General features: G+C 37.2%; 1 protein-coding gene across 4 annotated transcripts in view; it reads left to right on the forward strand.

The window, feature by feature from the left end:
• SFXN1 (sideroflexin 1) overlaps positions 1-23049 on the forward strand; it is a 35258-nt gene extending 12209 nt beyond the window's left edge. Inside the window, exons 2-11 of one of the 4 annotated variants that reach the window (XM_032801484.1) lie at positions 3100-3274; positions 4021-4191; positions 5938-6036; positions 6649-6724; positions 8531-8616; positions 9792-9919; positions 11490-11539; positions 18050-18099; positions 18859-18906; positions 20680-23049. In XM_032801484.1, the coding sequence (XP_032657375.1) occupies positions 3105-3274; positions 4021-4191; positions 5938-6036; positions 6649-6724; positions 8531-8616; positions 9792-9919; positions 11490-11539; positions 18050-18099; positions 18859-18906; positions 20680-20776 (975 nt within the window). In that variant the 5' untranslated portion in view covers positions 3100-3104 and the 3' untranslated portion in view covers positions 20777-23049. Of the gene's footprint in view, positions 1-2901; positions 3275-4020; positions 4192-5937; positions 6037-6648; positions 6725-8530; positions 8617-9791; positions 9920-11489; positions 11540-14133; positions 14245-18049; positions 18100-18858; positions 18907-20679 lie in introns of those variants that run through there. The other 3 variants (XM_032801485.1, XM_075068116.1, XM_075068117.1) reach the window with 3 other exon arrangements.
• The last annotated feature ends 1023 nt before the right edge of the window (positions 23050-24072 follow it).

Genomic DNA, 24072 nt, shown 5'->3' on the forward strand with positions numbered 1-24072 from the left:
TAAAAGTTACCTACAGACCCAAGTTTCTGCCTCTAGGTATGCACACTGCTGCCTTAGTGAGGCATCTGGAGGAAAGGTGGGAGACGCCTTTTCAAATATCTTCTCAGGCGGGAGGATGGGGGGAATTGAACCAGGTGCGTACTCTGACCATTGGGCTAAAGATTATAAGGAAAGGTATCTCCCGTTGGCCAGCTTAGGTCAGTTCCTACCTAGAGTGCTGGGGCATTTGTGGATCCCACTTATAGTTCCCCATCTATTGTATAGGGAGTCTAGGTGCCTAGGGTTTGTGGATTCCAGTGATTTTCTAGGTGCCTAAAAGTTCCTTTGTGGATCCGGGCCTGATTTTCACAAATGGTTAATTTCTTGATTCCAAGAACTGGGAGGTTTTTTAACCAATAGCATCAGTGGTCTAAATCAGCTTCCTAATCTCCTGTATGAATGTGGATGGTATTTTATATCTCTTACAACCTTTTGCTGGTTTGGGTTGCTTAGGATATGAAGAAGACCAAGAAATTTCTATCTGTAGATAACTTAATTGCTTTCCAAAGACTTCCAAAGTGCTCTTGAGGTGGAAAAAAAGGACTTTGAGTAACTGTTCACGTCTGTTGGATGTGTTAACCTCTCCACCTTTCATGAATGGACTAGTTCTGTTTTGGTGTAAAATTCATATGCTGAAGATGTTTTTAGAAGTTGTGTTATATTGTGCTTCTTTTTATACTTTTTTCTCTACACATCTAATTTTGATCGGTCTCATGCAATTCAAACAGCTTTCATAATTTGTGCCTGGTCTTTCTCCATTAGCAAGCAAGCATCAACCAACTAAAAAGAGAAGCTAAGTTAAGATAAAATACTGATCAGAATTTGTTCACATAAAACAGGAAAGAACTATCCAGGTTCAGTGACACAACAACTCAAGTTTAATTGCCGAACTCCAATGTCTTCACTAATTTTCTTACAAACAGTATTTGACTTGTCTTTGATCAGAATATGAAAGAATGCCATGTGGAAGGTGTGACATACTCGAGTACAATGTAGAATAATGAGCAGCTGTGCCACCCTAGCCCTGCAATCTTGGGTGCCTTATGATGCTTTGCTAAAGCAGTTCCAACCTGGGATGCTCCCAAACAGCCTTCCAGCATGCAAGTCACTCCCTGAGTGTTCGTATGTAACTGCAGCCTGCCAGCCACACTTGGGTTACACTCTGGTTCCCATTAGCCTTTGTTATAATGCAAGGTGACCCCAACACACTCCCAGTCTTAAATTTTCTCCCAGAAATGTATGTCCTGGGCTCTCTCCTGGACAATACAAGTTTATATCAAGTCTTATTTCTTTAATGGAAATAATATGCATGCAACTCACCACCCCAAATGAAGCTCCGGTTAGATAACAGTGAACCCATCAGGAATGCAAATATCTTTAAATTTGGCATTTTAACAATTAAAAGTCTTAACTTTTGCAACTTCACCTGGACTGTTAACTAGATCTTAATGGTAGAGTACTGGTACATAGCATATTGGTTTCTCCTGACAAAGATAATGATATTACCAATTAATACATTATAGTACAAATATCATTCTCACATAACATTCCCTTTCTTAAGTCTAATTAACGTTGGTTGTTTGGGGTTTTTTATTTGTTTCAGGTTGTAGAAATCCACTTTTAATAATGCTAAGGTTAATGCAGCCTGTATTATACTAGGAACTGCCTTCTTTCATCAGGATGGTAAAATTATTTTAGTCACAAGACTTAATTTTCTGGGCCCTAACCCTTATAGACATGGACATGGACATGCTCCAGCCCCAGTGACGTCAGTGGGAGCTGAGCATGTGCTCTTGCTGGTATGATCTTTTGCCTACTTTTGCTCTAGTGTCTACAGTGAAACTATCATTCTCTCAAGTTCTTGTGTTTGATCACATATTGAGTAGTATGTGTTTACTTTTCTTTTTCACTGAAGTCTGTAAGTCTGTGATTGTTTCAGTGCTAGACAGAATACCATACAGTTTAAAAACTAATGTTTAGAAATGCATTGAAAAAACATTGTTTTTATGGTCCCATTCAGTCTTAAACCCTTAAGAAACACAGCAGGTTGTCTTTAACATCACTTCTAAGTTAGAGGTATTTTAACATCCATCTGCCTGTTTTAGAGGGCTGTGAGAACAGCATTGCCTTTGAAATACAACTGTCTATTGACCCCAACCAATCATTATTAATTAGCATTTTCCACAGACTTATTTAGTAATTAAACAGAATGAATGGTTGAGCAGATGATTTGTTCTTGATATGGAAGCAACTGTTATTACTGCAAACTATGAATAAGTCACCATCTTCTACTGAGGTGACAGAACACTGCTAGGTCTGTGAAGTTAACTGGCAGAGGTGCTGTTCCCTGCCTTTATGCCTAGGAAAACTGGCACACCTTCTTAGTGTTATGGATTGCTTGGTAACACTTTTTAAAATAAAGAATATCTACAGGAAGCTCTAGAAAATGCAGCTGTTACAGTAAAAGATATTCTATTGTGTGTTTCTAACTTTAATTTTGTTTTGCGGTGCCAGAATTTTTTACAGGCTTTCTCACAAAATACAGTGGCAGAAGAATAGTTTAACTCACTTAAAGCATGTTTTCTCAAAACATTTAATTTTTAATTCCCTTTAAGTCACCTTATTCCAGTCTGGTGGAGTGTCGAGAGAATACATAATAAATTCAAGTAAAGCAAATACTGAATTAGTATTTTTCATTATCCATTATTTTGTGAGTCTATTATCAATAAAATTCTGCTCTTCAGTTACTCATCTTCTGAGAACCATTCTTTTACTGTGCAGCTATTTAAGAGAAGGAATGTAGAAATGTATATGTATGTTCAGATAAACTTGCTCTTGTTCCTCATGTGAATGACATTTTGACTAATACCAATCACTTTGTTGTTTGTGGAAAGCATATTGGATAAATACATTGCATTCAAAGTATGCACTTGCTCATTTAGGGATTTTAATGGAATTTTAAAATGTTTGGCACCTAGCAAGATTACACCCTTAGAGGTTCTCAGTACATTATGTATTGCTAAGAATTATCAAATTGAAATCTTTTTTCTTTGCATGTAGAGTTCATGAAAATGTCAGCACATATACCATTAGACATTAATATCAAGGAACCCCGTTGGGATCAAAGCACTTTTGTTGGACGAGCCAATCATTTCTTTACTGTAACGGATCCCAGGAATATTTTATTACCTAACGAACAACTAGAAAATGCAAGAAAAATTGTTCATGATTACAGGTATGATAGTTGAATATTTTTGGCCATCAGTAATAATGACAATTTTTTTTCTTGATTGTGGTTTGCTTAGTGTCACTTATATCAATAGGTGATTATGTCCGTCTAATGAAATATTTAAAACATTTTCAAACCAGTATTGCTTCCTTTACGTATTCTATTGTATCTTCTTGTAATGCCAAGTATATGTGATATTTAAAATAGTAGGATCTAGAGTTATGAATTAACAAATGACATGGTCTGAGAACCTGTGCTAAGAAAGCACTCTGGTCTATGGATGAGCTGTTTAATTATGATAAATAGTTGGTATGACAGCAATACTGAGAGCTAACTTTGACTGCTTGTTCTATTATTTGAGATAAATAGCTTCTCAGATACCCGAAGATAAATTTTCAGACTTGGGCATGGGTTTTTGTCTATGTGATCATTAGTGACTTTAATGGAAGTTATATAGCTGAAATCTCGACATTCTTTTGAACAGGTAGAATCTTGTTATGGGCAGTATCAGCTAAGGTTCCCAACCATTGCAGGGAATTCTGATTCGTTCTTCAGCAAACTATATAGAGGCTAGTCTACCAAATGCATTTGTCAGTGGGATTGTTAACATGCAGTACAATAGAAGCTAAAGTACAATACTCAATTCTATCTTTTTACATTTATGCTGTTGATCCAAAAGTCCTTTGGTACCATATTTGTTTGTTTTTACTAATTGCTATATTTTATAACAACGTTTTTTATTTGTTTCCAAGACAAGGTATTGTGGCCCCTGGGTTGACAGAAGATGAACTATGGAGAGCAAAATATGTGTATGATTCAGCTTTTCACCCAGACACCGGTGAAAAGATGATTTTGATTGGCCGAATGTCAGCTCAGGTACCAATGAACATGACTATCACAGGTTGTATGATGACCTTTTATAGGTAAGTGATGCCAGTATAACACAAACATTGTCAGTAAATTAAGTAGGTAATATTTAATGTAGTTAGCTCATCAGAATATTTTAAAAGATGTTTTATAAATACTTCTTTAAATATAAAATGTTGCCTCCTTTCCTATTCTGTCCTTGCATCCCTTTTACCTGCATTTATTGGTCGTTTCCTCTAGAAGTAACTGTGAGGTGAACCTTTTAGCCTCCTCTAATAATTCACCAAATATCCTGTTCTTCCTCATTTCACTGAGGAAGTTGAATGTTCCAAAATCCCATCCACGTACAAGATTTATCTGGAGAACTAAGAGGAGGAGATTCTGTCTGAGAATGCTTACTGTAGAGATCTGGTATGTAGGATGCTCTCTGCAAAGTAAGTGTTAAACATCTTTCAGTCTATCAGTTGTCCAGTCCCATGTCCCTTTTATTACCTCCCTTTTCCTCAAAAGTGCCTGAATTATCCTTACTCCAAACCTTCACAAATTCAGTGGAGTCTACTTTCAAAGGTCAGTCTTAGTATCTTCTGTGAGCAGTCTTTGCACTGGAATTTTATTTTAGTTTATTTATTTATTTTCTGAAATATAATTTTTCTTAGAAGGACCAGTGGAGAAGTTAGAGGCAATAATATTATTGTATTTAATTCAGTGATTCTAAAATTTTCCTCACTTTATCTTATCACTTATATTATCAGTGCAATCCATACTAAGAAATGTAAAAGATTTGCTGATCTCTGGGTTCTTTGTCTCTGCCAATGACTTGTCTTCTAGAGCTTTTCCACTGAACAACCTGGTAATTATAATATTTTGCCATCTGCAAAAGACCCCAAAAGTGCAATTTACTTGAATTTAATAGAAAGAATGTTCTAATCTATATTCTTTATTCACACGAATGGGTTGTTTTCCATCTCAGAATTCATAGTAGAATAGTTACCCCTTCCCCACACAGGCATTTTTAAAGCACCCATCTTGATAATTTTATCAGTTTTTCCGACTGTAGCTTTGAAAATTGAGCATGATCTTTAGCTTTCTTGCTACCCCAACAGCTAAAGTGTTCAAATACTTTCAAGGTAGGATTTCGGTCTTGAGGCATCACCTTACTAGCATTCACACAATTTACAGGACATCTCGGAGACTTTTTTTTCAAGTGAATCTGTCATTGATCCTATATTGAAACAGATTTTACATTCATTCCTGTACAACATCAATATTTATTGTTAGTTCATGCAGAAATGTTTGCTTATGCTTTGAGCTAATAATGAAAAAAATCACCTGTTGACTCCTGAACTCAAACAAATGTTTCTGTGTCAGAGGACATGTTTGAGAGAGTTTCCAAAGAAAGCTACCAATCCGTGTGGTTGTGGAGCTGGGCGAGAAATAACCAGGTCTATAAATGTAGTCATAAGATGGAAGTAAGTTCGTATACTTTTGTTCAATTTTTAAAAGTGAAGCTTTTGCCATAATGTCTCAGTTGTTGCAATTCACCTCCCATCTTGAGTGAATAATTAAGTTGTGCTTTATTATACTGACAGCTGATATGGTTTTTAGTTGTGTTTGTTTAAAAACATATTCTGTATTTTGATTAATAAACTACTTTCTGATTGGCTGAAGTACTTTGGAATAACTTTGATCAGAGAAATAAGAACAGCCAAGCAGCTTTTCAGGTTCATACGCACCTTGCTTGGTATAACATCGCTCTTTTGTTAATGTCCATTTTAAAAAAAACCACTTTTTCTTGTTTTAAGAACTACTCCAGCAGTGGTCTTCTGGCAGTGGATTAACCAGTCCTTCAACGCTATTGTGAATTACACCAACAGAAGTGGAGATGCCCCAATTACTGTCAGGTCAGATGCTTAACCAAATAGTTCAAATATCTTTGTAACCAGCACTGCCATCTATCTAAAGGTGGTTGAGCTTCAGTAATTTCTGATTCAGTATGTGGGCATGAGTCACTGCACAAATCAGTGTGAGTGCGTGCTAACAAGTTAGCACAGTTGCAAAGCGATGCTTGAGAATGATTTGAGATTCATGTTTAACCTTTTAAAAATGAATATAACTTCTATGAGTTAAACAATCTTTTAAATGCCAACGTAATCTCTAATAGACATCTTCATTGCACTGTTTAACCAGTCATTTAAAAATGCTAAATTAGGTTGTTACCTTGTCAGAAGCTTTGGTTAATGTCTTTAATTAAGGACATCAACAGATTAAATATAGGACATATGATCCTTCACAGCCTCAGTTCAGAGAGTTGAACATATAAGCGAAAGCTAAAATGCGATGAACAGGATAAGATTCAGAGAGAAATTTGATTCCACATTAATAAAATGCAACTTTGTTTTTAAACTAAGTTATTTTAGTACAGTATTGATGCATGTTGTTTTAGAAGTTGAAGATATTGCAAGTTAATACAAATGCAGGTTGTGCAAGTGCAGTCATTTTTATTTTTGTTTTAGCCAGCTGGGAACAGCCTATGTTTCTGCCACTACAGGTGCTGTAGCAACAGCTCTAGGACTTAATGCACTAACCAAGGTATTGAATTTTTCTTAGTTAAACTTTTATGTTTTGTAGAATTTTAGTGGCTTAGTCATCCTCTGGTACCTCTACATCTTGTTAAACACAATTCCCATTATGGAACTATAATTACTACTGCTCATTCAGAACTGCAGATTGATTTTTCAGTGACCCATCCCTCCCTCTTATAGTGCAAATTGCATGTGCTCCATTTTTACACTGGCAGCGTTACATATCTAAGAATCTGTTGGAAGAAAATCAGGAAATTAGACCAGTAAGCACTAAGATATATATGCTCATAATCCATTCAGGTGAACAAAATGTGCAGGAACATATTTGTAGATACAAAACTGAACCAGCAAACGTGAAGGCTGAACCTCAGCCTGGCTGAAAATTTGGCCATATGTGTCAAAGGCTACGGCTCTGCTGCAGTCAAAATGTAATCAAGGATGTGACTGCGCTCAGGTAGGCATACCCACACTAGCTTTAGTCAAGCTAACATGGCTAAAAATAGCGGTGAAGACACGACGCCACAGACCCTGGCGTAGGCTGTCTGAGCCCTTCTGAGTCCCTGGGTATGTACTTGTGGTGTTAGCCAGGTTAGCTAGATTAAAGCTAGCGTGGGTATGCTTCCTCCAGCTGCAATCACACCTTTGACTGCATTTCAGTTGCACTGTAGACATAGCCAAAGTGTGAAATAAGTAGTCTGATATTTAAGCATAAAGCAATATTTATGTAGGATGTAGTTATTCATGTACCTGTTTATCTACTATTACTTATTGTTGTTGTCAAAACTCCTGAAAATATGTCGAGAAGATTTTTCCAATCAAAATCTTCAATTGAAATTTGTAAACTTTGCAAGAATACTATATTTTGCAATAGCAATACTTGCAACAGTTTTCACTACTTCCCTTTTTATATTTATGTTGCTTTCACTTTTAAAATGTAGGAAATTGAAGTTTTTTTATCACCTGGTCCTGCACAAGGATTCTGTTGAGCTTATATATTCTTGTTCCCCAAATGCTTAATTTTAATATGTGTTTGAGTACTTCAATGATGAGTGAAGATACACATTTCTTTGCCTGCGATTTTTGCAGTTTTTTGCAACTCTGTCCCAAACTGGCATTACAGAGTGAATGAAGCTGCTTTGGAGTATGTCTGGATGTTTCTGTTAAAGTGATTCCAGGTTGAAAATTGTCTAGTTCTTTAACTAAATCCTCAGATTTACCATGAAAGAAGATGCTTTACCTTTTCCTCTTCCTTTACCCGCTCCCCGCCCCCCCCAAATAATAGCATGTCTTACATATTTTCGTTAAATTTCAATTTTGGATAAAATGCAGTAATGGCGAAATGTTCAAGAGACTCTATTTTAAGTAGAGCATAACAGATTATACAACATATTGATTTGATCAATAGCTTCTGTATAGTCAGTGCCCGTAGTTACAAAGCTATTAATATTGATGCCTGGTGGATATAACCTTGCCAGTGGATGGAATTAAATTTAAGGTCTCTTTGGTGCCACTCCTTGCTATTATGCTGGTGGATGTGTCAGGAAGCTCACACTTCTAGGCAACGGTGATGATAATAGTCAAGACTATCTCTCCTTCAACCTTCCTGCCAATGCTTCACCTGACAGAGAGAGTTGTCAGTTTTTTCAGTTAAAAGTTTTATGTCAGATTTTTTTTTGCCCTTGACTTCACAGTGGGATCTCTGAATTTTAAGTCAAAGAGAACAATCTGCTTTATATGTAAAAAAAAAAATGGCTTAAGAAAACCCTTTAAAAAGATTGTGAAACCTGAAAACCTTTTCCTCCCCTTTTCACAGCATGTCTCGCCCCTTATAGGACGTTTTGTTCCTTTTGCTGCTGTAGCTGCTGCTAATTGCATTAATATTCCATTAATGAGGCAAAGGTAAGAAAGAGAATGTGATACATTCATTCTAGAAGAAATGTAATTTTTGTGGCAACGCTAGCAGATGAACTACTTGTTTTGTTTAGTTAATTTATCCGTTTTGTAATGTTTCTACCTAGTTTAGTTGTTTTCAGTGTCAAGTATGGCATTTCAAGGGCAGCCTTTTTTAGGTTTTAAAGGCATTTGATTAAATACCCCAAGTATAAAATAGAGCATCTTTGTTCTCTCAAGATAAGTATCCCAATTGATCTTTGCTCTTGGATCTCAAAAGCCAAGTACCTGTCCTTCAAGACCTGATATATAGAGATTTATAGAACATAAGAATGGCCGTAATAGGTCAGACCAATGGTCCATCTAGCCCAGAATCCTGTCTTCCAACTGTTGCTGGTGCCAGATGATTCCAGAGGAAATGAACAAAACAAAGCAATTGATCAAGTGATTCATCCCATCATCCAGTCCCAGCTTCTGGCAGTTAGAGGTTTAGGGGCACCCACAGCATAGGTTTTTATCCCTGGCCATCTTGGCTAATAGCCACTGATGGACCTGTCCTCCATGAATTTAGCTAATTCTTTTTTGTTAACTGTGCACAGTGTAGAGAAGCACTCTTTAGTGTGTTTATCCCCCACCCCCACCCCCAATCCGCTGCAAAAAAAATCCCTATGTTTAGCCTACAAGATAACAAGAGAAATATTTTTGTTTGGCACCAAAGGAGTTATTTTTTAAAAGCTCTCTGAAGTCTTCACTTAAAGTTCATAAAATATTACAGCTATATCTACACTGCGCACCTTACAACAGCATGGTTGTGCCGCTGCAACCGCACGGTTGTAAGGTGCACAATGTAGCAGCTCTTTGCCACCAGGAGAGAGCTCACTTGGCGACAGAATGAAACCACTCCAAACGAGGGGCAGTAGCTTTGTCGCTGGGAGAGTGCTGTCCCTACTGGTGCTTTCCATTGTCAAAACTTTTATCATTCCAGGGGGTGTTTTTTTCATGCCCCTGAACAACAAAAGTTTTAAGGACGAAAGCTGTGTACACATGGCCTATGTCTCTTGCTTGGAAGTATTTTTTCAGTTTGACATAGTTAAAGGAAGCAAAATCATTTAGGATCAGATGACAAAAAAGGATAAAAATGAGTGCCACTAATTGTTATTTAACTTTTTTTTTTTATTCAACAGGGAACTCAAATTTGGTATCCCTGTTACAGATGAAAATGGGAACAGGTTAGGTGAATCAGCCAAAGCTGCTCAGCAGGCCATTACTCAGGTGGTTGTCTCAAGGATTCTCATGGCTGCCCCTGGCATGGGTTAGTATAACTTTAGTCAAACCTAATGATTGTCCTATAGTTGTTAGAATAAACACAGCTAGAGAGATGCTGAATTCTACGTAAATGTTTCTCTAATAGATCAAACCCTCCTAAGGTTGTAGAGACAATAGTTGCACCTTTGTTTAGACATTCCAGGAGGAACCATGCTATGTGTTCCTCTTAACTGGAACAGAATTTATTGGAATGATTCCCTGGGAAGAGATTTAGGCCATGGCTACATTAGGGGTCTTACAGCAGCACAGCTGTACCGATGCACCTGCGCCGCTGTAAGATGGCTTATGTAGCCGCTCTATGCCAACAGAAGGGAGCTCTCCATTGACATCATAAAACCACATCAACAAGCAGCAGTAGCTATGTCGGCAGGAGAAGCTCTCCCGCTGACAGCACTGTGCACACTTCCACTTATGACAACAAAACTTGTTTCTCAAGGGGATGTTTTTGTCACTCCCCCGAGTGACATAAGTTTTACTGACATAAGTGATAGTGTAGACAGAGCCTTAGGCCCAAATCTTCAAAGTTATTTAGCTCCCTAACTGCTGTTGAAATCGATAGGAACTAGTTGCCTAAATACTTCTGAGAATATGGTTCTTAGGCTGCTGTCAGCGAGTGGTGGTAACTTCTACTCAAATGGAACAGATTTAGCTAAAAGTCTGGACATATTTAACCAGTGCTGGGTTGTTGAGTGCTTAACCATATTTTAAATAGGTGAGAAATTTTCCATTCCAATGTGTTAGAAGAAAAGTTGTCAAATAAAGATAAGGAGAGGTTGTGAAGGGCAGAGGAGAAGCAGGAAAAGGAAAGTCAGATCAAAATGAAAAGCAGTGAAATCTTCATTATGGTGCTCATTTCATTTTAAGTCTTAACTGGCTGCTTTAAAGTGTACTCCTTTTAATCAAGGCAGGTGCTTAATTAGGATGATAGGTCATCCATTGAGGTGTCTCAATTAAGATGATTCTACTGTAAGAGAAATAGTTTTTTCTGTGATTAGTATTACACTAATTTAGGCGAATACCTTGATAATGTAATCTCACAATGGATGTAAATGTTAAAATTTGTGTGCAGGCTGGTAAAAGCCAAGCAGTAGAAGGAGATGATGGTGTATCACCTCCTTACTGCTTTTAATGGGTCCTACTAACCAATGCTTTCAGCTTGCTGAAAATCAGCTGCTCTTTTTGACCTGGAGTTGTGGGGAACGTGGAGATGCCACTAGAACAGCCTACTCAATGGGAAAGGAGCACTGGGGGAAAATGAGGAGAAGATGAGTCTGCTCCAGAATGAGGAAAATTTACAATAGACTGAATTGTCCAAGCAAAATGCTTGCACACATTGATAGAGATATGTGTAAATATTGAAACTGTCATAATTAAGCTATTTGGATGTTATTGTTCACATTCCAAGAAGTCACCGAAAAGTATTCCAGATTCTAAAGGTGGCATAAGATTTCCAACTAGTGTTCTAAACTGCTGCAAAAAGGTTTATGGAAAAATATGTGTTGTTTGCAAAGAATTAAGCATTTGTTTTGTTTTGTTTTTTATTTTCTGACTTTCAGCTATTCCTCCCTTTATAATGAATACATTGGAAAAAAAAGCCTTTTTAAAGGTAAGACCCTGTTGCTAAATATGTGCATATAGGACATATTCACATGTATTTCATATACAAAGTATTAAGTAAATATTACATGAAGAAAGATTACAATGTTATATTTTCAATAATATTTGTATTTTCAGAAAACATTGTTTAAGTTACTTAACCACAAATACACAGAGAAACAAAAAGTTAGTCTACATCTGCACTGGAATGGGTTACCTAGGGAGGTGGTGGAATGTCCATCCTTAGAGGTTTTTAAGGCCTGGCTTGACAAAGCCCTAGCTGGGATGATTTAGTTGGGGATTGGTCCTGCTTTGAGCAGGGGGTTGGACTAGATGACCTCCTGAGGTCTCTTCCAACCCTAATCTTCTATGATTCTATGACCCAACAGCTAACTATTATATTCCCTAGAAAAGGAAACATTTTGTTTCTGAATATGCATAAAGAAACATTTGGAATATTTTCAGTAATGTAGTTTTGCAAATTAAATTATTAAATCTTTTACTGAATAGTTCGGAAATGCTGTCTAATGGTTAAAGGTTGTTCTGCCAGTCAAGAATTTCTGACTCTTGTCATATCACTTAGGGCTCCATCCTGTGAGGACCTGAGCAGCTCCTTGAAGATATTCAGTCCCCTCAACTGCCATTGAAGACAATGGGAGTTGAGGGAGCTAAGCCCCAGTTCACGAACACAGTTCAGAACATGCTTTACATTAAGCACGTGCAGAAGCCCCATCGAAGTCTGTGGGTTCTTAGGCATGTGCTTAAGTACTTCAAATGAGTTGCTCAGCACCAAATAGAATCTAGCTCTTTAACTTGCCTGTGCTTCAGTTTCCCCATTTGTAAAGCAGAAATAATAGGGTGTTATGCTTGCTTAAGGTTGGCAGCGTGCTTTATATTGCTCTGATCAGAGGTGCTATTGAAGTATTATGAATTATTTAAATAATTCATTTGAACGGTCCCTGGCCTTCACCTCAGCACAGTCTAAATAAAAGTTGTATGAAAGGACTGAGTAGATTACTCTGCATAGCATCGTGTATGTGTAGATGATATTTTGGTTAAAATCTAAGGAACATTTATCTGAATCAGCTAACACAATGGGCTGCACACAGATGGCAATCTATTTTCGAATGATGTTTGTATCACCTACCTTCCCTTTGCTCCCACCCACCCAAAAAATGAATGAGCCTACCAAATTATAAAATACAATAACTATCTTTTAAAAAAAATTCTAAAATATGCAATTCTTCTCTATTCAGCAAGATTTGCTTGTTTCAGTGGAATACTTGTAAACACTGAATTTATTACAAGTACAATGCAAATCATTTTAATATTTTTTTTTTTAAGTTTTGGTCAATAAAGAGAGGTTCCGCTTAGGTGCAGTCAAAAAGTATCTTGAAGTGTAAAAAAATCTGATTTGAAAATGACCCATTAGAATGATGGGTAAACCAAATATTGGGTGTGCATGTTTCAACAAGTATGATATGTTTCTCATATTTTATTGAAGCTAATGTAGTGTGATGTCGTTATCTAGTTGTTCATATTATGTTCATATAAATCTAATACTGATCTATTAAGATATTTTGGTTTATCTTTTACATCAGGTTGTAATCAGCAGTAATAACTACTACATTATGAATAAAATATCATACAGATTTCACATGAGACCTGAGCCAAGGCTGTATTTTAGTTACAAAGGTAGAATTTCTTTGCCCATTAATGTCCCTGGCTTCCTTTTGCATGAGTGACTATGGACAATTTCATATCTTTGTATGGGAAACACACAAGTTGAGTTAGGAAGATGCTTATTGTTAGAAGCAGAAAGGAAGTACTGTGTATAAACTTACCGACACTCCTTGGAAAGGTATATTTTTAGTGTAATCAGTTTTTAGATTACATGTTTAGTTGACTCTGAGGAATTATTTCTTATATTTCTGTTCTTCATGGTCTTTATGTTGAGTTTAGATTTCACAACTACACTACTGAAATATACACTGTGTGTGCACATGCACACACACATGTGTATATAAATATGCATTTCCATAAGACTGTTTAATTTTTATTTTCTTTTATCCTCAAATTTAGAAAACTACATTTTCCTGAAATGCTCACTTCTTCAGAAATTTGTGTTCACAGTGCTAAGACAGGGAATATAGCTGCTGAATTTTGGAATGAAAATCTTTACTCTAGAGACTTAAACTGCATGGTTCTCCTAACTGATAGCAGTGAAGCTCCCATATACACACATCATGTTTTCCCTAGTATAAATGAAATATACATTGATTTGACCTACCTCTTATTCATGGACTTCCTTTGACCTTTAGACTACTTGAGGCATGATAACTACACCAGTGCACCTGAAAACTCACTGTCCATAAAGAGCAAGGACATTTGTTTTCTGAAATCTAAGGGGTTGCAAATTTAGAGCAAAAATGGTTGTACATGTGCACGGCATGAAAGAATAGTCATGTGTCATATCAACTTGCATGGCAGAAACATGACATTTATGGCAAAAAGAGTGAAGGAGGAATCAGTGTGTCTTTGGAGTCAAACTTCAAGTATTTATTGTGCAGTATAATCAACATAAGGGTGTTGTAAATTTTGCAGATCAGCATACATGAGAGATTTCTTCAGTGGCTACTCAATGTTCTTTGGTACCATCATGATCGTTTATGCTCTCCTGTTCCTTCCCCTCAGCCTCACAGACTGTGAGTTCAGGTGAAATCTTGCTCTGCAATTAGTCAGTGGTAACATTTGGTGTAGATTAGTTCTAAAACTATTAAGGAATGAGCTGCATTTTTAACTAGCAGCTTGTGCATGTCCTCTTGAGGTTTCCAGAAGCACCATTCCACCTGCAGTATTGTGACACCACCACCTACAATCTGCTTTACTAACACATGTACCTCAGTCTTTGCTTTGCACACCGGCATTCCAGAAAAATAATTCTTATGTGCCTGTAAAACTCTTTTGGGGTATGTCTACACAACAATTAAAAACCTGCACCTGGCCTGTTCCCGCTGACTCGGGCTTGCAGAACTCAGGCTAAGGGACTGTTCAAACCATGGTGTAGATGTTTGGGCTTGGGCTGCAGACCAAGCTCCAAGACCTTCCCACCTTAGAGAGTCCTAGAGCCCAGGATCCAGCCCAAGCCTGAACATCTACACTGCAATTAAACAGCCCCTTGGCCAAGTCAAATGGCATGGGCCAGCTGCCGGTTTTTATTTGCGGTGAAGACATACCTTTGAGACCAAAAAGCCTGAAAATAAACAAATGCGTGTCAATCAGCAAGTCTTCATTTTTTTATATTCTGCCATAGAATATCGTCTCTTTTCTGTTTCTTCTTGTCTAACAGTTTTAATGGTATCATGGTAAACTCCATTGATATTGGAAATAAAAACAAAGGCCATATGACTACATGATTATTACTTATATTCATCATCTCTGTTGATTCGTGCTTGGGTATATATGTCTGAAAACCAAGTCACAATAGCTGCTGCCAGTGGCAGGAGCCATAAACTATGTTAGTATAGAAATGCAGAGTTTATAGGTACACTTCCATCTCATCTAACCCTTCCATTAGAGGCAATTTGGATGCTTCTTCTATATAAACTTTTGAAAATCGCTGTTGCCACCTGAACTTGGAGATTTTTAAACCAATTCTAACATGGTTCATAAATTCATATAATTTCTCATACAGGTTCTCATCCTACGTTCTCCTGTTGCTCTATACATCATTTCTGATATTCAGGTTGATTCCTGTGTATTTTTTCCTCATTCACGTAATATAACCATCTAATCAGATTTTCTTAGTTTGCAACTGTAACAACCATTGCAAACTTTTTTCTCTAATTAGAAAGAAAGCCTGTTCTGTAGTCTTCTCTCATATAGTTCTGCTCTTCAAAGAACTATCCTATGATACATTCAAGTTCCTTCCATATGCCTCTAATTCCTTAACTGCTTCCAGTCATGTTATTTATTTATCTAATTGCAAATCGTGCATAGTCACACTGGGCAAGGTGGCAGATTCATAAGTTCTTCTAACAGTGAATAGAAGCAGTAACTAAAATACTAAGTTTTCATATTTAATTTTCATTTCTACAACCTCTTTATGTGCGCTATCCAACAATGACACCTGCCACACAAACCATCTGGAAGTTAAGTCCTGGTACATTCAGAACTACTGTCTTCCTGAGTTCAGTGGGAGAATTGTATTCACCAAATTATTTTGTTATCTTGTGCTTCTTTGTTTTTGTTTTTGCTCCAGACAGATGCACATTCTGAGTCTGATGCCTCTAACTTGTTTTTAGTTAAGTGTATTTTACGTATTTTCAGCCTCCTAGATATTTGTTCTTAAAACTTATCTTTAATGCTGGCTTCTTCCTCCTGTTCTTTTTAATATTAGCATTGTCCAGCAGCATTCTTGGAAAATAAAGGTCAGAACTTTATCTGCCTAACAGGTGTTTTTTACATACTACTGTCATGAAACAAAAAACGTTTCATCAAACAAACCAGTTTATGCTAATGATGCTGCCTAGGCTGTTAGACACACCTGTGTTTTTCAAAGTACTATCCCACTCAGATGAAGGCTATATACCACTGTGCTTTACTGTGAAAAAGCACAGATCTGTCTTATATACCCCAAGTGACCTGATGCCTCTGTATTATGAGACTATTTCAACTCCCTCAGTTTTCAATACTTGAAATCTCTCAACCATAATCCTCCCCTTGATCATAGCCTTTCACAGTGAGGAATCTGACTAACGTTCCCACAAAGAGGATAGCAATCCCACAGTCCTCTGCTGCTGGTACACAAGCTATGATAAGCATAGAGTTTCCAAGAACTTCTGCTCCTATGGTGCTGTTCCCGCCATCTCTTATCATTAACTCTCCCGCCGTATGAAACTAAAGCCTTTTGAACCAATCTATCTGGGGCAAAGATCAGATGAAGATGCATTAATGGAATATCAGAACAGTGCAGCACCACTGAATTCATCCTCCTTTATCACCTTGATGCTGCTTTTTTCCATCTGTTGTCTACTTTTGTAGGTAATTGATGAATTGGACCGTTCTCTCCTGCAGCCATTTCTGGACTACAGACTGCCTCAAACAAAGAAGGGCACAATCTGCTATGTTATTTCCTCTCTGTCCCTGAGGAAAGAGCTAATTCCAGTATTGTTTTCCCACTTCTTTGTTTCTGATGTGATCTTTTAGCACCAACCTTGTCATACTTTCTAAAATTCCTTTTTGCCTTCATTCCCTATTGCTTCCATTTTTCCCTCCAAAATACTGACATTCACTTTTGTTGTTAGTTCACCAGTTTCCTACAGCTTGAGGAATGCTTCTTGTAGACACATCATCTTTATACTTACCAACTGTAATGTGTAATCTTAGCTAATTAACTGCTTTGTTTCAAATCAACATGTTGTTGTGATAGCAATTGTGTGTTTCATGCTTTTTAGAGACCTTCGTTTGATGATAATGAAAACGCCCATCATAACAGAGTTTCATTAAACAGTCTGGTTTTATTTCATTAGTATTTAATTTCAACTAAAATGCTAACATAGTATTTTTTTAAAAAAATCATCTAAAGACCTGCAATAAAAGTTTTGTCTTCTTTCCAAGTACTTTTGATGAGATTTGCAAAAGAAAGTGCAATAGAGATGAACCAGCCATAAATATCACATTTATATTAAAAAAAATTATTTTGCTCTGCTAAACAAATCACAGCTTCTATTTTATGTTTTTCTTTAATTGTAAAAGGAGTGGGGCCCTCGCACGGTTGCACAGTACTAGTTTTATCCATAGGAGTTTAGAGCCAGAACCTCAGCGATAGCTGAGAAGCATACAGAACAAATCAAGGGGTGAGGAGAGAGGCTGGTGCAAAACCTTACCTTGGCACTCCCATGATCCTTAAGCAGCTGCTGGCAAGTCCTCAGGCATAAGTTAGAGCACCTTGAGGGTGCACAACAGATTGAAACAATAGCCAGGATTCAATACAGCACAGGGCTGTCTTGACCAAATTCCTTATGTTGGTAGGAAGATGGGCAGCATATGAGCCTCTAGTCTGCCATATGGTTCTGTTTTCACTGGGCTGATCCTCTCAGGGGCAGACACTGATGCTGCTGCTACATTCTGAAGCAGTGCAGCACAAAGCAGTCTCATCACGGAACTGGTCCCTAGACTCAAATCAGAATCTGGTCATGAGCAAAGTGGGTTGTCAGACATCTATTAATCTAGTTCCTAGTGGAGACTTACTCAGATCTGATCCAATATACATTGATGTCAATGGGGTTCTTTCCACTGACTTCAGAGGACTTGGGACTAGGCCCTCAAATTTAGCAATGTTAGAGGTCAGGATTGAAGTGTGCTGGCAAAGCTGTGGGGAGAACTTGCGCAGTATATCTGCACAATGTTTAGCTCTTAGCAGCTGTCAGTCCCTCTCTTATGAGTACATGAAATCTTCAAAACTGTGGGGAGGGAAAACCACACTTGATTCACTATGTAATAATTATTTTTAACACAGCGGTTCCCATGGATGAGTGCTCCCATTCAAGTTGGATTAGTTGGAGTCTGGTGAGTGAGTTTCTTGTCTACTATTTTGAACAAGTGTGACTATAGCTTCCTTGGAAGATGTAAAGAGGCACAATTTGCAAATCAAGGCTGTATGTTTTTGGGCAGTAAAGCCAATGAGCATCAGAAATGATTCATTCCTTCTGTGAGATGAGGTGTTAACGAGATTGAGCAGATGTAAATGATATATTCTATATCGTATTACCTATTCGTTTTTTAAAAAATGAATCACGAATCTCTTGCTTCCATTGCTTCTTTTATGGTAGCCATCAGCATGGAGAAATTACAAATGTAGATATAACCAGCAAAGAAAGGGGGCAGAAGGGGATACGGGTGGTGGCTCAGGCCTGCAACTGATTAAAATAAGCTGTTTTGACCACTGCCTAAACAGGTGATAATATAGAACCTATTCCTGTAATGTTGTGAATGCTGTCAACTCTCATGGAAGTCAATAAGGGGCTTGATTCTTCATTACCTAACCTCTTGTGCATCACTTATATCTATGAAAAGTGGGTGTGAAATATCAGATTTTTACTGCTTTATATGGGTGATAGTGCTTTGCACCCTCTTTGCACTCTGTATAGGTGTAAATGACTACACATAGTGCAAGGCAGTGGAGAATTGACTTCATGTCACAGGACTGGGCCCTGCCGTCCTTGAGAAGAAAAGAGAATAAAATGATTGAATTGTGTGTCTAGCAATGTTTTTTGGAAAAGTATGATTCTACCCTAAATATTGTAATCTTATTTTTGTCTTTTATAGTTTGGTGTTTGCTACACCTCTGTGCTGTGCATTGTTTCCTCAAAAAAGGTACATGTGAGTTTTTTTATTCTTTTAATGTTGAGAGCCCTGAAGCATGCAAGACGTTCCACAGCAAAAAGTAAATAAATGCCGCCCCCCTCACCACCGCCTCAAAGAGCATACAATCTAAATTCACATGTGACATATGGGAGGAAAGAAAAGACAGTTGCCACAGTTATTTAGTAAGGCAGGTGCGCATATTAATAGTTCCGTTTAGTTGGAGCGTGGGGTTTAACTTCTGATAGGCTAGGTGTCAGAAATGAGTTTTAGGAGGGATTTGAATGAGAGGGGAGGATTTGGGGTTTGAGAGGGCATTCCTGTTGCGGGGCAGATCTGAAGAAGATACAGAAGCAGGAGTGGAGGGGATGCAAAGGAGATGTTAAAGTGGGTATCAGTGATGGAACAGAGAGATGGGGTGAATGGAGAAAAGGAAACAGTTGGACATATATATTGGGGTTGAATAATGTGAGGCCTTGAATGTCAGAACAAGGAGCTTGGATCTGATACACAGCACAGTGAGGAATCAATAGAGGGATTCAAAGAGGGGAAGATGATGTGCTCAAAAGAATGCATATTTGTGCCTTAAGGTGGTGGCGTCATTTTAATGTATGAAAAAAAGTGGTGAGATCCATTTTTTTCATTTGAAAACTCACACTGAATGGATGCCACCGGAAGTGTGTGCGCTTTATTTGTAGTTTGAGTAATAAGATTGTCCCCAGGTAAGAGCCTCATCCATGTTAATGTGTCTCAGAACCATTAGCTTTGTTTGAAAATAAACATGGAGCTGACGACATTCATTGTCCATGAGATCCTGAAGCAGCCTGGAAAGACTAAATATTAAGGTCAGCTCAAATGCAATACATTATGCAAACTTGGTGTAAAAACTCCACTGACATGTGTTCTTGTCTTTTGTCATTAATGGAAGTCATGATTACTGCATCAAGTGGAAAAAATACTTAATGTGATTTAAATGTTGCAGCTGGAAGTTAGTTGGTTAACAAAATTAGTGGGTGAGTCCACTGGCTTTTCTCTTCTGGAAACCCTGGGTTTCATTCTCATTTCACTTACATAATTTTTACACTGGTGTAACTCCCTTGATTCCAACAATGCAATTACACATTGTTTGCCCTCCTGGCTGAGAACAGGCCGGAAGAGCTGCAATAGCAAGGAACACGGCAGGGCTATGTTGAGTTGGATTGACACAGTTGCACTGGCAAGTCAGTGTAGTGAGCACATGCTATTCCTGAGTCAGATCAGTGCTTCTTGAAATTCACCTTCATGTGTCCTGTGTTGACTCACTAATTTTATAGGGAAATTAATTTAAAAATAATGTATTTAAGAAATTGCAGCTGTTACATGTCTTGTCAAATGAGTTCATTTTACAAATGAAAAATAAATGTTGCATCTACAGACTAGTTCCTTTGATTCAACAGAATAAAATAACACAGTCGTCAGAAGCAGCCAAATACACTATTTTTTGAAAGTCTCGTAAAAGGGTATAGTTTGTATCTTCCAGCACTACATTTACATGAGAACCTAACCATCATGGTTAAAGTCCAAGATACTAGAGCAGCAGCTATTTCTTGAATAGGCAGAACATCTCATTACCAAGCAGGTTAAGTTATTTTGCTTCTGATCTAAGAACATCATATTAGGGGGAAAAAATAGATCCAGAACCACCCTTCCTAGTCCAAAAAGCCTTGAGCAGATTCATCATCTTTTTTTTATTTTAGATCCAAACATTTTTATGTGTACTCATTTTACTATCTTTCTTTTGTTTAGTTCCATGTCCGTAACACGCTTGGAGCCAGAATTACGAGCCAAGATCCAAGAGTTCAGCCCTGGTTTAGAACGTGTGTACTTTAATAAAGGATTATAATTCGAGGAAGGTAGAATACCCTTCAAGGAGAATCTCGTGAGCTCCTTTTTTAATTGTGTGCCAATGTTGGTGAAGAGAACTCTATTTTGACCTACCCTTTTATTGTTAAACAATTTTGACCATCCATGTTATTTTATATACATATATTTTAAAAAATTATGATAAAATTATCTTAAATCACAAACTCATTACTGTTGTATTGCCCACTTTGTAGCTGTCAGTTTTTTTAACTGAAAATTTAATCGCACATATCCAAAATGTTTACATTAGCTTGCAAGCTTCTAAAGACAAAACTCCTCAAAAGGGGGGGGTGGAAAATCAAGCGCACAAAGAAAATCAGATGATCTTTTCTGAGATTTGCTACCTGTTTCTAGGGTTGCTAACTTTGGTTGGACGAATTTCTGGAGATTTCATCACATGACATAATCTTTAATTAAAGGTTAATCTTTAATTCCTGGAGACACTCGGACAATCCTGGAGGGTTGGCAGCCCTACCTGTTCCACTCAGAGTGGGAAGGAACTTAGATTTTCCCCTCAGTGTAGGGCAGATGTCTCTTTGTAAATGTCTTTGGCCCCATGGTTCAAGTTGTGACCACAAATCCTTTTCTTCAGGCTCTCCCTGTCCAGTGTTAACCTCATAAGAGTAAGCTAAAAGAACAGCCATCCCCCATTAGCCTCATTTGCCATTTCTAGTAAATGGCAGCAGCAGTTAATTTTATTTTGCTTTATTTTCTTATGTCTTATACTCTTCAAACTTCATGGAAAGTTCCTGCGGTTTCCTTTTTAACTACATTCAGGACATATAGTCCTGCTGTGTTCAGTCTTTTAAGAGTGCTCTTGTTTTCTGAGTGATCAATATTGCAGCAGTACAATCTGCCTAACCTTTTTTCATATGATGATTGTTTGGCCAACCTCTTTGTTCCTGGAAAAGCACAAAGGAAACATATTGTATGCTGCTGTTTTAATCAATTACTGCACAAAATTACTGACCACTTTCTATTACATTTCACCATATTCTCAGTGTATTCAATACACACCCGTTGTATTATCAAGGCCCACCTGTATTTAATATACAGTATATTTAATGTAACATTAGAGAGCTTAAAGAGCCAAATTCTCCACTGGGACAGATTTATGCTACTCCACTGACACTGTGCCAGTTTGCACCAGCAGAGAATTTTGTTCCACATTTCTAGATGTTCAAAGTAATATACATAATGATTGGTGAGTGTTTTACTGACAGTATGTTGTTATGCGTGACTATATAACATGTAATATCTGGAAGTTTAGAGAACAGTCTAGTGGCAGATTTTGCTTGACTGTGATCAGAGTGACTTTTCTCATAAAGCAGAGATTTGTTTGATAGCTTGTAATATTTATGTTTGATCTGAAAGGATTAACAGATCTGAAGCTTTAGTCTCCTTGAATGCCACTGAGCCTTATCTGCATTTCTTCTGTAATTACCTACCTTCACATTTTTGTCTTAACCTTTCTAGTTGGGAGTGAGCTGCTTTCCCCAGTGAAATCTGACTCTAGACATATTTTATTGCAATAAATAGTTGTGCATGAGAAGGAATGAAAAAAACATAAATTCCAAAAAAATTGTGTTATGCTTGAATGATTTAGGAATACATGTAGAAGTGTACACACATCAGCAGAGAAGCGAAGAAGGAATTTATTTAATGATTACAATCTCCTGTTTAAAGGAGCTTGTCTCATTTTTAAACATGCCATTTCTCCACCCATTGATTTTTGAACTCTTGCAATCAGATATATTTTGTGTGAAATGTTCGATATAAATGATATAACCTAGTTTAAAGAATATTATTGATAGATTTCAATTAAATAAAGGAGATTCTTCAGTGACCAAAGTATAGATCTGAGGAGAAAAAAAAATCATGGGTATATTTTTTTTGTTAACTTTCTTTTTTGAAGCTTCAGTCTATTAATGCTTTTCTACAGAACTAAGATCTGTACAGTTTCATGATATTATTAAGCAGAACAAAATAGTATAAAGATCAGACAATTTATACTGATCTGCTAGAAATAGAATGTTTTTAAAAAAATATTTCCAAGGTAAGTGCAATAAACTCTTACTTAAAACTAGAAAAATAGTTATATTTCCACTTGGGGAATATAATTTTTAGTGATGCAGTGATGGACTACATTTTTAATTTAAGTATTATCACAATGTCTTTCCAGTATTGATGGAGTTAATGTTCTATTTAAAGTGAACTAGATAAAAATATTAAATAAACTCAGACTGAAATTAATTGATTTTTCTCTTCTTGTATTGTCTTCTAAATATAGATTTTTGTACATTGAATTTTATGGTGCAGTTGACTCCAGCTCATCATCTTTTGCACCTCAGAGGCTTTGAGTGCTGAGGTCTGAAAATTCATAGTAAAACAATCAATACAGCTTCTTGACTGATAAGCTTCAATAAAGCTTACAATGGCATGGGCCATCATAAATAATTGTTTCACAGCTTCTTTAACAGCCTTAGGCGGGTACAACTCTAATGTAAATTTGTCATAGGAAAAAATCTGAATATTAATATTGACAGTATTTGGACTCACAGCTGAAAGATCCCATGTGTTTATTTAACTAATATTTAAAAACAAAACATACTTGTACAGTGTTAAACAATAAAAGCACATGGGGGAGAGAGGTTCAAAGGCATGTAGGGCAGTTGTGCACCCACCTTCCATGGACTTTCACCAGGAGGTGAGTGCCTAACTCCCAGCTATGCCTTTGAAATTCAGTGGCAGTCTCAGACGTTCATTCCCAGGCTGTCAACGCTCTACCGATATATAAGAACATTTCATGCCAACAGTACTTGCACCAAAAGAAAAGCCCACATATTTTCTGCTGTCATGTTGGAGGTTCTAAATTTTCAAGTGGCACAATGAATTGAAATTTTGGAACTTTCAGTTTACAATAGCACCAATTTGGCATGTTTGCTGATATGTCTAATCTTTTCCTAACTCAATCTGTCACATTTGATCGCTTACAAACAGACTTTGCCCCAGGAAAATTTATCTTGAGTACCAAGAAATGAATTCAAATTTAGGGCACTAGAAGTCATTTACAATGCTAAACAAAAGTTCCTGTCTGCATGATGTTATCCAGCCGTTCCACTTTGGTTTCTTAGGATTTTAATCTTCCTTAATAGCATGGTACCTTAGGTAGACTTTGCAGTTGGTATGTATGCATAGGATGGATGGAGGGTCTGCAGAATGTTAATCAGTCCTTAAGCAGGCAAAATTTCTATGGCTGGTGGCATTTCTCCCATG

This window comes from Chelonoidis abingdonii, chromosome 7 (assembly GCF_003597395.2).
Source record: "Chelonoidis abingdonii isolate Lonesome George chromosome 7, CheloAbing_2.0, whole genome shotgun sequence".
Classification (NCBI taxonomy): Eukaryota; Metazoa; Chordata; order Testudines; family Testudinidae; genus Chelonoidis; species Chelonoidis abingdonii.